This window comes from Notolabrus celidotus, chromosome 20, assembly GCF_009762535.1.
Source record: "Notolabrus celidotus isolate fNotCel1 chromosome 20, fNotCel1.pri, whole genome shotgun sequence".
In the NCBI taxonomy this organism is placed as follows: Eukaryota; Metazoa; Chordata; class Actinopteri; order Labriformes; family Labridae; genus Notolabrus; species Notolabrus celidotus.
The window spans coordinates 8938094-8951812 of NC_048291.1; the positions used below are offsets into that span (position 1 = coordinate 8938094).

The 13719-nt window shown below is 39.5% G+C and overlaps 1 protein-coding gene across 1 annotated transcript in view; it reads right to left on the minus strand.

Moving 5' to 3' along the window:
- fam83fa (family with sequence similarity 83 member Fa) overlaps positions 1-13719 on the minus strand; it is a 17496-nt gene continuing 3777 nt past the window's right edge. The window contains exons 2-5 of the mRNA XM_034711487.1: positions 9033-9200; positions 7542-7663; positions 2417-3198; positions 1-637 (exon numbers count right to left, since the gene is read on the minus strand). Coding sequence (XP_034567378.1) covers positions 588-637; positions 2417-3198; positions 7542-7663; positions 9033-9200 — 1122 coding nt within the window. The 3' untranslated portion in view covers positions 1-587. The remainder of the gene's footprint in view (positions 638-2416; positions 3199-7541; positions 7664-9032; positions 9201-13719) is intronic.

Here is a 13719-nt window from a genome sequence, read left to right on the forward strand (position 1 = left end):
TATGTTTGCCACTGTTTTTTAATGTTTTTTTAGTTACATTTTTTTCTACAAAACTTTTATTATTTTCATCTCAAGTGGTTCAAAGTCTTCACATTTCTTTTGTAAAATAAGAACAACAGCGGTGTGCTCAGCATTCATTATTCACAGCCTTTACAAACCCTCTCTCTCTGTGTGACTGAGGGTCTCCTGTAAGGTGACGCTCAGGGACAACAGCACAAATGATCACTTTCCTGTATCCGTAGCAACCAGGTTGACATGATGTAATCCACCCACATAACCTGAGGCAATGCCTGGGTTGTACACAAGTGGGGAATATAAAAACACTGAACAGAATACTTTAATTAAAAAATAATAATAAAAGCAGAGTAATGATGATCCTTTAGATCTTTGGCTAAAAACTTTAGACTCTCTGTAGGAGTTACTGATCACATGGGGGGTTTAACTGTAACCCTTCCCACCAGACAGACTGTGACTGCTTTAATTTCTCTAAAAGGAAGTCCCCTGTTACAGGTAGGTGATCATGTGACTCAGCAGGTACAACCTGCAAGTCATCAGCTGCTCGTTACCAACTGTCCAGTTGTTCTATCTCAAGACTGGATGCAGTTCTTCTTCTGATGCTTCCGACGGCTTCTGGGTCCTGTAGGAAATCAATAAAAAATACAAATATTTTTTAAAATCATGTCATCAAAGATAAGAGTAAAGACATTTGATAAAAGACAAATGGATTAGCAGTGAACTAGACCAAGATAGAACCTGTGCAATCGAGATACAGCAAAGAGATACTCAGGGATCTTTCCTCTACCCAAACAGAGACACATTTTCATGATTCCGTAAATTATGAGGCCACAGAAACAATACTAGAATACAAAAAATGTTGTGTATCGTATCATGTTGGCACCCATTGTGGCAACCTTATCATATCATTTTGTATCGTATCAGTTTCTATCATAATGTAGTGCTTGTAATGTATCAAGTTACTTCATATTGTATTATATTGTGTAGCGTATTGTATCCTATCATATCATATTGTTTTGAGTTATATTGTATCACATTGTATCGTATCGTATCATATCGTGTCATGTCTTATTGTGTCGTATCATGTTGTATCGTATCATTTTGTACCTTATCATATCTGTTCAGTAATATTATTTTATATTGTAACGCCCCAACGTCCACGTTAAGACGTCACCATTTCATCACCACCCATAATCCTGTTAATTCCTCCATTCATCGGTTCATCCACACCCACCTGCAGTCCATAGCCCCATCCCAGCGTCGTCTAAAGGGGCACGTTGTTCAAACCCTGCCTCCCGGAAGCTTTAGAAAGAGTGTGTTACCGGTGTGAGGGAGAGGTAAAACGCTGGGATTGGGCTATGGACTGTTGGGGCGTTACATTACAAATTAAAAATGAAAGTTAGTGGCTCAGAAATTATATCGGCAGCGATTTTCAGGAAGTATGGCTGAATACCATCAGGACCAGCTGATTTTTTGGTATTTAGCTTTTTTAGAGCTTCACATACCTCATGTACCCGAAACAGAGTGTACATAAAATTTAAATCAATGGGCATCTCATCTTTATCTTCCTTACTCCAAATGATTTTTAGGGAGCTGTGACTGAGCATCTCTGTCAAACAAGAAACCAGGGGATATAAAATGCTGATTTAAAGTATTTAATATATTTGCTTTACTTGTAATAATTTCATTTCCAATCGTCATTGATTTTGGCAGTCCTCCATTTCTTTCAGTGTCAGAGGACATACCCTTAAAAACTTTCCAAAACTTTGAGGGGTTTTCATTGCTTTCAGAAAGCTCCTTTACATAAAAGTCTGATTTCACTTTACGAGTTTGGGAGATGCACCTGTTCCTTAAATGTTAAAAATATGTCCAATCCGACTGGCTTTTGGATTTTCTTGCACAAGCCCACGCTAGATTTCGCTTGTGAATTAAATCAGAAAGGTAATCTGAAAACCATGGATTATCACGTCCTTTGACTTTACATTTTCTTAAAGGAGCATGCTTGTTTATAACTTCTAAAAACAGTGAGTTAAAATATGATAATGCACTTGCAGGCTCTGGAATCAGATATAACTTACCGAAGTCACACAAATAAAGCTCATGTAAAAATGTGCATGTAAAATGTTGTTCATCAAAACTTTACGTGGTTTAACTTTTTAGAAAACAGTTGCTTATGAACACTTCCAGCAAAGAAGTAGAAACAAAATGTTATTTGTGTTCACTTGGGGAACTTAAGTTTGAAATTATTCCTCTTTTATCCGATTTTGGTCTCCACCACCTCCTGAGTTAGTTAAATATCAGTTTCTTTGGCTGTTGTTTTGTGCTCAGCAGGAAGTTTAATTATTGTACTTGGAGGTTTTTCTAAAACATAATAAAACATAAATGAAATAAGAAGACATACCATCCTCTTCTTCTGTGTTGATGGTCTGCAGAGACAAACTTCTCTGCATCACCTTTGATGGCTTCTTGGTTTTGGTTTTTAGGGGAGCTGGTTTGTCAATGATCTCAAATGAGTCTTCCATCTCATTTCCTGTAACATCATTAGTCTCTGACACTTTAGTAACAGGGGTGGGGTTTGGAGGAGTGACCACGCCCTCCAATATTGTCTCTGTACTGTGATTGGCTCCTCTGCCTTTCAAGAAATGTCTGAAGGAACTACGTTTCTTTGAACCAGGGTTTTTATTCTTCTTCAGGCCGTCCTTCCCATCCTCATCCTCCTCCTCTGAGGGAGGACCGGTGCTCACAGGAGAGACTCCGCCCATTTTCACCCTGCTGTCTTTGATGTTCTGCAGTCCATTCCTCTGGTTCAGCCCGCTGATCAGAGAGTCACTTGTGGTGGACAGGTCCTGCAGAGACCCCGTCAGGCCCGTACTGTTCCCAAACACTAAGGAGTACTTTGGATTGTGGTATTTGTGAGCCGGCACCTTCAGATCGATCTGTCGAGACTCTCCCACAGACACCTGAAAGCGAGATATAGAGACAGGGAGAGGACGGATCGGCTCCACCTTTGGCTTCCTGACGGGTGCGGGGAGGGGCGGCTTGGTAATATTAAACTCTTTGTAGAGGTCAACATGTTCAGAGATGGCGTACAGCTCCCTGAAATCGTTATCAAACGTGTCTACAATCTGTCCTGACATCACTGTGATCATGTTTCTATCCATCCGTGATGAAGTCCATGTGAAGCTGGAGGAGGAGAGAAAAGATAAAACAGAACTTTATTAGTCCTAGAGAAAGTCTAACCATGTTGACTTAGAAAATTACAGAAGTGAGAGGAGGAAATTGAAACCACCCTGAACCTAGCACATGCCAAACTAACTTAGAGTAGCATCAAGCCTGTACATGGAGTGAAAGGGTTAGCCTGGCTCAAAAAACAAGAAACAAAGGAAAACACAGAAAGTTTCTGGTCCCACATAGCTCTCCCTAAAATATCAAGCTTTATATTTCACTCCTTCATTATTTATTTAAAAAAACAACCCAAAAAAAAAAAATGCTTTGTCCTTACTCAGGGGTTACATCCTTCAAAGGACGCATTTGAAGACTGTTAGTGTCACAGCTAAGGGTTGAAGGCTGACCAATTTCAAAGGCTCCTCTTATTAATGCAGCTGACAAATGCGCCCTAGAATTTCCAGGTCCAGGAAGATACATCAAATGCATCCTTTACGACCAAACATATCCCATAACTCTTTGTATGCCGGTTCAAACTAGATCGCAGACTCTTAAGCAGATGATAATACACCGTTGCGTTGTATTTAGTTTCAACTTAATGGAATAGTTAACAATAGAAATGTGAAAGAAAGACAGACGCACTGAAACTTGAGATAGTCTTTAAAATGATAGTGATGGAAGTTGAATTCAAGAAGCAACCTCTGGTCTAAAAATATGAGTCCAATGCGGAAGTGCTAAAAACAGCAGTTCATAGAGGATCCGCTTGAAACCACATACACACCAAGACTCAATAGACTTACTCAGACTTAATATGTCAATAGAGTCCATTAAGAGCGTGTGTGGAATTGTTATTACCAAGGGTAATTAATTACCATAGAGAACATTTTCAAAATCATGTGATGCTGCTTGGTATCTCTGTTTTTTTGTGCAATTTGGAATATTTAGAAAGTTGTAAATAAGTCAGTATATCCATCAATTTAATAGATTAGTGCTTTAAAAATACTGTGTAATGGTCCAGAGGGTAAAAAGAATCGGTCCATACAAGACTTCTTGCAAAAGATCTATCGTCTTTTATGGTACTCAGACTTTCTCTATTTCATCAACTTTGATACTTATGTACAACATCTTACTGAGTTTGAAAAACTCTGTTTAAAAATGGTTTAATAAAAGCTGATATGTTTTGTTGAATACTTAGAAATATGTCAGATTGTTATTGTGATAGAAGTTAAATTCAAGCGGCAACCTCCGGTCTAAAAATGAGTCCAATGCGGAAGTGCTAAAAACTGCAGTTCATCGAGGATCCGCTTGAGGCTGGCTCCAGAAGTACCGGAAACCACATACACACCAATTCAAAAAAGATCTTTACAGCAGAAATAAACATGTTTACAGCCTTGTACAAAAGACGAGTGTAGTCTGGATAGCTCATTTCTCGATTAGCACAAACTGTACGGGGGGTAAATCATTTTCTAACGCGGAAATTTCGAAGATATTGAGATTACGAGTCTTCTTATGAGAGGCACAGCTGACTTGATTGACAGGCGGGAACACTGTAGCTGTTGGCTAGGAGGCTCAAAGCCTGCCTCTTTATGTCACAATCGCTAGACAGCAGCAATATGGCTGCCGCCGCCGATTGGCCTCAAAACAGCGCTTCAGAAACAGATGAGTGACGTCACAGATACTACGTCCATATTTTATACAGTCTACGGCTAAAATTATGTAACAGAGGCAGCGTTCTATCATGTAAGTTTAAGGGTGGGAACAACTCATGCCACATTGCCTGGACCCTTCCAAAGATTCTACTCCCATGAAATGGGACACAGCTACATATTCATATTAGCTAGCTAGCAAGCATCAGGGATTCTTGACCTGACCTTCTTTAACCTTTGGAGGGAATAAGACAAATTTTCCCCTTTTTTAGGTTCTTCAAGCAAAGCTAAGCTAAGCTAAGCCAACTGGCTGTTAGCTACTTCTCAAAATTTACTTTACAGACCAGAGAGTGGTGACAGTCATTTTAGCTTAAACCCAGGGAACAGATTAAGCACATTTCTCTGAGTTTTGAACTATTCTTGTTGACTTGTCTTTTTTTTTTTTACACTATTTAAAAAAAAAAAAAACTCAATCATTAAAATGTCCCTAATTACTTTCTCCAGCTTTGAGTTCTTTGTGTATCATGTTCATAACGTTTAGACAAAGTGCTTCATCACTTTTCAGTGTTGAACCAGGAGAGTCAAACTGATAAAATCACATGCAAGTGTGGTGTGGATACAGGTTTAGCTTCTGTTTACAAGAGATTAGAGCTTTACTTTATGTGATGTGTCCAAAACATTTTAATCAGATTATTTCCGCAAACAGTCTAGCTCAGAGATTTGACAGTTTGTTGGGGGGCTGAGTTTTATATCTATCACAAAAATTTCACTAATTTTACACAGTGGCCTAATTTTTTTCCAGTTAAATTTGTAATAAGTACCTATAGAAACATGATGGACATTTGAGGGTTAACATATGAAGGTCATGTAATTATCTAACAAAACCTTGTTGATGGTTTTAATAATCTTTCAGGAGACGCCCGTAGAGCGTTTATCCTCCTGGCAAAGGCTTCAGAGAGATATTAAAACAGACGAGTGGATCCACAACAACAGATTTATATTCAGGTATTACAGACAACACAGACAGAGAGCAGCTAAAAGCATTCCTGTCATTCCTTAAGTTTAACAGCTTAACAAAGTCTTTAAAGAGTTATTAACGAGCGGGTGAATATATTTTTAATGTGTTGTTGTCTGCTGTCTCTGTCATTTAGAACAGAAAGTGAAGATGTATTATCATTTAAAGAAGGTTTACATTCACACAGATGATAGACAGGTCATAAACTCAACTTTAAATATGGAAATATAGAACAAATTCAAGTTAGATGTGTAAAGGCTGAAAAAAACGAGCAATGCAAAGCTCACTTTTGTAAGGGCGTGTCAACTGATGCCATCTTTTTTAGCCTTGACGTTTTAAGCACAAAACTTCTCTTGGTGTCAGCTGTATTTTGTCCCTGCGCTTACAACAATCTTAGTGCCACCACTCTCACTGACCAATCAAAATCAAGAAGGGGCGGGACATCTGATATCATCATTGTCAACACTTAAAACAAAGATTTACACAGAGATAAAACTAACCATACACATTTTTTGAGGCATCATTTCTAGGTCGAGAGCTGCTGCTAATGCTACAAGATTTCTAGCTTTTTTCTTACTTTCCCTTTGTGAAACTCCATTTAATGAAAGAAAATATGAAGCATAAAGAGCAATTTAAAACAGAGTCAGTGATCATTACTAAGGCTATGTTCACACTGCAGGCAAAAGTGGCACAAATCCAATTTTTTGGGGGGTCAAGTCACCAGGTCAGATTTTTTAGAGGCAGTGTGAACACTCAAATCTGGCCCAAATCTGATAGACCACTTCTATATGTGGTCCTAAATCAGATACAGATCAGATTTTTTCAATGCGACCTCAGTGTGAACGGCCAAGGCGGATTTAATGCACATTTGATACTTTCACGTCACGTTATAGCGACACACGTCACAATTCTGTGCGGCGGTAGCCTTGCAAAAATGGAGGCTAGCAACCATGGAGCAAGTCAATGGAGGGACAGCAAGGTCTTGGAACTTATAAATATATGACACTTCCATACAAGCAAAGCTTGCACTGCACAAAAACTTTGTAACAAAGGTGAGGCAGTTCAGAGCCGCAAACAGTTCACACTGGAATCAGATATAGGTCACATTATAGATGGTAATGTGAACAGGCAAACAAAAAATCGGATCCAAGCAAAAAATTGGAATTGAGCATTAAGCCAATTAAGCCAGTCAATTTGAGGTGCTCTGTTATTGAGGTCATGATGGTTGCATATTAAAAAAATGCTGTTAGTGGACACAGGCCCTAAATATGTCAATAGAGTCCATTAAGAGTGAGCGTGGAGTTGTTATTACCAAGGGAAATTAATTACCATAGAGAACACTTCAAAATCATGTGATGCTGCTTGTTTTTTTGTGCAATTTGGAATATTTAGAGAGTTGTAAATCAGTCATTATATCCATCAATTTAATAGATTAGTGCTTTAAAAATACTGTGTAATGGTCAGGAGGGTAAAAGGAATCTGTTCATACAAGACTTCTTGCAACAGATCTATTGTCTTTTATAGTACTCAGACTTTCTCTATTTCATCAACTTTGATACTTATGCACAACATCTTACTGATTTTGAAAAACTCTGTTTAAAAATGCTTTTTTAAAAGCTGATATGTTTTGTTGAATAATTGGAAACATGTCAGATTGCGAGTACATATGATTTAGGGTATTTCCACAGAGATGAGCTCACCTGTAGGAGCCGAACATGACTTTCTCCCCATCCACCAGCATGTACTTGGAGCAGAGCGAGCCCGGCAGCTTTCCAAACGACAGAGCGAGTCCTGCTCCTCTCACTGTCCGCACACGCAGGTTCTACAAAGACACACACACACACACACACACACACACACACACACACACACACACACACACACACACACACACACACACACACACACACACACACACACACACACACACACACACACACACACACACACACACACACACACACACACACACACACACACACACACACCTGTTAGCATCACACAGGTGAGCCTGAGTCAGCTCACTTTTTTTACAGTCTGCAATTACGTCAGGTGTGATTGATTTCAGAGAATACAAACTGTCACACCTGAAACATTAAATAAACATCTAAAAACACAACCCTCAAACCTTTAGCCTTTGGTGTTTACTCAGAGGGAGATACAGGAGGAGACAATAATACTGGGACGAGGACTCAAGGGGGCTGGGAGGACTGGGGAGAAGCTCCAGTTTCTGTGGAGCATTTCTCTAGAGTGTTTTTATTGTACACAGTCAGAGTAACATAGCCCACACTCTGAAAGGCTCTTTCACAGCCGGGTCACCTGACACCAAAGATAACCGGGAACCCAGAGCTGTAGTCAGAGCAGACTGTATACAAACTGGTCTCAGACCAGATCAGAGTGGTATCAAGTCTCTGTGAGTATAACATGTCAGACTGACTCAGTAAGCTGTGCTGTTTGCTCTTAAGCTGATCAGGTCTCAAGTGTAGTATATTAACAGCAGGATTAAATACCAATGATTAAAAATTAACTTACATTTATGATGATGCCAGCCTCAAACGGACACTCCATGAACTGCAATTTTTAGCACTTCAATATGGGCTTCATATTTTCAGACTAGAGGTTGCACGGCAACTCTTTAAAAAACACAAATGAAGTTGTTTTCCCTGGAGGGTTTGTGCGGTCAAAGCAAAGGTATCTGAATCTAAAACAAACCACAGACTGTCTGCAGGATACCTGGAGGAGAAATGTAATTTGATTCTTTTACTTTTCTGTGGTTTTCTGTACTGAAAGACCAATAGGGAAAATGGCAGCTGTTAAACATCTGAGGACTAAAAACTATTTGATTAAGTAACTGATTAACGTGTTTTAGCAAGACACAGATGTATTACACAAAACTTGAAGTTTTTTACTAACAAGATCTAGACAAGAGCATCACAAACATAAATGTTGAATGCTTGATAATGATCAGTGTTTGTTAAGTAAAGGACACAGAGCGGCAACCTTTTCATTTATGCATATTTCGCATGATCAGGCCTCACCCCTCTGCAGTAATTTGTTGTGTATTTCAGTATTTTGTTTCATATTTTTATGTGTTTTCATGAGTTTTCGTGTCCTGTCTCATGTTGTTTTTTGTTTTGGTTTGCTGTCAGGTGTTGTGTGTTTTTTGTGTGCTTCTCTAAGCCCCTCCTCACCCTCAGGTGCACGGCATTGATCTGTAGCCGAGTGCACATGTCCAGGAAGTGTGGCAATCCTCGTGCCTCCAGCAGAGCGTAGACGGCTACCCCGCGGCGGGATGAGACGTCAAGCAGGTCCTGGAGGATCTGAAGGTCGGTCAGGAGGTCCATGACGATGGCCACAACCTGAAGAACACCAAAGTAAACTTCATAAGGGTGCCGGTTTAGATCAGTTAATAGAGTAGGTGCCTTATGTATGGACGCTACTGGTTGTAGGACCAACTCTTGGGTGGTGCATCAGTCAGGTTAACGTCCACATGCTTGCCCTGGTTACACATTGCCCCAGTTAAGTACTTATATGTCTGTTTATCTCCATATACCAGCTCAAAATACAGACAAACCGCACTCCCCGATGAGAGGCCATCTGTCATCTGTACTTGTTTACATCAGGGTAGTAGAGCATTACAACATTATTATAGCAGCTTGAGCTACAGCCCAGGCTAGTTGCAAATGGATGCGTTACAGCTTAGACACAACCTTTGAGTTGACATTTAAGGCCTATGCAAATAAAAATATTAACAATTAGTTCAAACTGGTTATTCTGGTTCCACTAAGCAAGGCTGATGACTGTTGATCGTTAAGTTGACTAAAGGCGCATGTACTTACTAGCAACAAGTGCAACATTTTTCAGGGGTCAAAAGCCACTATCATCTCTCTCTCTTTTCATCTCCTTGATCCCTCTTTCCAACCCCAACTAGCTCAAGGCAGATGGCTGTCTAACATGAGTCTGGTACTGTTCGAGGTTTCTGCCTGTTAAAGGAAGTTTGTCCTCACTGCTTTAACTTGCTAAATGCTGCAAAGTGCTCTGCTCATGGTGGATTAAGATGAGATCAGACTGAGTCTTACCCTGTCTTGATGTTGGGTCTTTATTAATAATGTAACATAGAGTATGTTCTAGACCTGCTATATTTGTAAAAGCAACTTGAGATAACCTTTGTTGTGATATGCAGCAATATAAATAAAGACTGATTGGTTGAGAAGCATTTAGTCAGACAAAGCAGAGATGTGGAAACTTTTATTTTAACTGTTTATTATTGTTGGTGCTGAATTACCTGTAAGTGTTTCTGCTTGACATTTCATTTTTGCTAAATTAGAAACAAAGTAGGATACAAACACGGAACATTAGATGCAATTAGACGTGCATTTAGGGTTTGAGCGTATTTTCCTTTTTGGATATAATTTGCATTGCATCACTTGTGTGTTGTCAAAACATTAAGAGTACTTCTGATGTTACTGAAGTATGGATATAATATTGTGTCCTCAGGTCTCTGCAGCACCAGAATCCCGATTTCTACTCAGAAACAAATTTACACAACTTGTTTTTCTTTGTGCCCTATAATCCCATTATTCAGTTCAGAAGAAAACACGTAATTACTCAATATGACTCATTATTGCTCGCACTTGTTTTCTCTTGACCTGTTTTGTTTCCTGTAACACAGAAAAGAAATCCCCGCGCACAGAGGTGTGTTAAGATTAGTGTGCAAGTGTTACGGATGTCACGCCTGGGGATTTCTTTGACTTTGAGTCCAGATTTAAGTCTTGCAGCAAACACATCACCTGCAGACTGAAACGCTCTAACCCTCCCTCTGTCTCAGTCAACACTCTCTAAGAGTCTAACCTGTTATTACTGCTCGATACAGGGTTAATGAGATCACTTAACAACATGTGAGGATTCAGTTAAACTTGTTCCAGGTGATTTAAAAAGACCTGAGAAAGTTTGGACTCGGTCCATTAACATACAGTAATTTTTATTCCAGACTGAGACGGAGGGGACCAGGATGTGAGCTTTGGATAAATCATCCTGTTTGAAAGTACACACATCAGCCTCAAGCACACACACTGAGGGACTTTCTGTTCAGTGTCGTCATATTTACAGTCTATATTTTATACTGTATATGCTTTCAAACACAACAAATGGATTTTTCCGGCTGCGTAGTTTACTCCGGCTGTTTTTGTGTCCCTGAGTGAAGTAAAGAACAATCACGGAGTGGAGTTCTTTTTTCTGCTTCTTTATTCCAGCTCTCATTTGGCTCCGATCAATCACGCTCCCCTGACAGACAGCTTCATGAGCAACAAGCTCAAAGAATTTAAATGACATCAGCCACATATAGTTCACCACAGGCATCTGAATGAGGCACACGACAACCAGCTCTCCTGCTAAATGATTGTATATCATGTCATGAGGAGACATTTGGCTGGGGTAAGAGAAATCTCTTTCTTTCACTGCAAATTAAGCCTGATGACGACTTCATAAAAAAACAAGATGATCTCCTCAGACTGGAAAAACTCTTAATGCTGCAACATTTCTGCTGCTTTGATTCTTGAATGTAGAATAAACAGACACATCTCAGCTTCTTTATTGCCTGTAATGTACAGAAACATCTGACCCTGACCCATCTTCATAACTCTCTAGCCAATGAGAGATGAGCTGACAGGCACTTGAATTACTTGTTTTATATGATTTTTATAATTTTATCTGCCAGACACCTGAATTTCCCTTCGGGGATTAATAAAGTACATTCTATTATATTCTATTCTATCTCTGCCAACGATCCTCAGCTCATTTCAATCTGCTGTAACAGCTCTGTCTGATGATTTAAATCTCCTGCAGTCATTTGTCATGTTTGTCTATAAGAGCCACAGTCTGAACTTCAGAGTGCTGACAGAACTGTCTCAAGTATTTGGCACAGGTTCATCTGTAGATTACTTAATTCATGACAAGGGGAGCAACCTCTGCATGTTATCAGATAAGCTGTCTGAAGGCTTCTGTAAAGAGATATTGCTGTAGAGGAGGATTAACTCATTGCACATGTTGACCCGCTTTCATAGATCTCTCAGTCAATCTGCTCTGGATCTGTATCCTGTCCTCAAACTGAGACAGATTTTATTCTTATGGCAGTTTGGACGAAACAGAAACTTCCAGGGAAGAAAATCCAGAGAAAGTGAGCTTGTGTCAGGATCTACAGGTTACCTCACTGAAGAGATACTAATTTGCAGCCTGCTAATAAAGCAGCCATAGTTGAGCTTTGATAACTTAGCATCTCATCCAAGTCACTCCTTGCTTCAGAAAGCCAACATACCAGCGGCCAAATGCCAAGGCTTCAAATTCACAAAAGAAGAAGCAATGGCTGACATCACAGTCGCTACGTCCATTTGTTTAATGTTCTATGTTTTTAGAAAAACATGCGACTTAGGCCTCCGTGTTCCACGTCAAACTGCAGGTGAGCGTTACCCTGTTCAGCTCACGTTTACATACCTGTGAGTTCAACACACCTGAGGCAGCAGGTTGAATCAGTGAGTGTGCAAGTACAAAATAAGAACAAGCCCTCCTCAGTGTACAGGGGGGGTGCGGGGGTGGGTGAACATGTCCTGATATGAAGCTGACATTTAGCCTCTGTATATGACTCAGCCTGTTTAAACCTGCTTGACTCTCCCATTGATGTAGAGATATTATTAATGCTGCTGGTTAACCCTTCACTGTTATTATGCCTGACTGGAAAAATCAACATGTGAGGATGTGACATTTAGGGTTTATAGTTCAGCTAATTACTGTGCATTACTAAATAACTGAAAAGACGCACCACAATGACAGTTTTTGGTTTGAGAAATCTACAATGTATACAGTGTGTTTAACTTGAACTTTTTTTTCTTATATAAACACCCTCGCAAACAGACTGGATGCATGTGAGTGCTGACAAATTTAGTGTTAATTTAACATATTTCAGGTTGTATTTGTTGTTTGAAACAAGGACCTCAAAACAGGGCAAGAACTCAAGGTTTTCAGTGTCCGTTTTCAAAGGATAAATGCTTTTTTCCCCGACAAAGATAATCACAGATAAGTTATCTTGAGTTTAGGATTTTCAACAAAGTATTTCAAAATTAGCTTAGCAATGTAACTTGTCACATCAAGTGTAGATCTTTTAAATAATTCTTCTTAAGGAGTCTAATTACAGTAATTCTTAGTAACTCAAATCTTTGGGCTTCAGTGACCTTTCTACCACCTCTGACAAAAAAAAGGGGCACATATCAAGAAAAACAGACTATAAAGAGTCAAAATCAGCCCCTAACATTATCATGCCCAGCTAGCTACCAACCCACCATGAGTGCACCTAGTTTTAGGGATGTTCTGAAGTGACAAATTTTCCTAAATTCCAACTAAATGATTAGTCAAAAGATAAGGCAACACTCATAAAACTGTCAAAGGAAGCACAATCTATTTAAAATCTCTTGACACACACAGGATAACAGAGTCCGAGTATGGCTAACGTTAGCAGAGCTGGCACCACCAGATGTCGGTCTTCATGCAGACACGTCTGTACTTGTTACACATTGATCCAAGAGAGTAGTTCCGCCAGTTTAACTGGAAACAGCCTACAAACAACGTTGTACCCTCTTATTACCTCAAATACTGCTAAACCACATTGCACTATGGGATGTTATCGGCCGTCTTTAGAGCCAAAGTTGAGGCTTGTAGCAGGTGATTATGCTCCAGCTTAGACACAACATATGAACGACATTTCAGGCCTATAATAATAAATAAAATTATTTGTTCAACTAGCTAGGGTGATAGTATTTAATTGTCTAACTAAAACAAGGTACAGGTCACTCTAGCATCAGTATGGGCTTAAGCATGTCAAGCTAACTT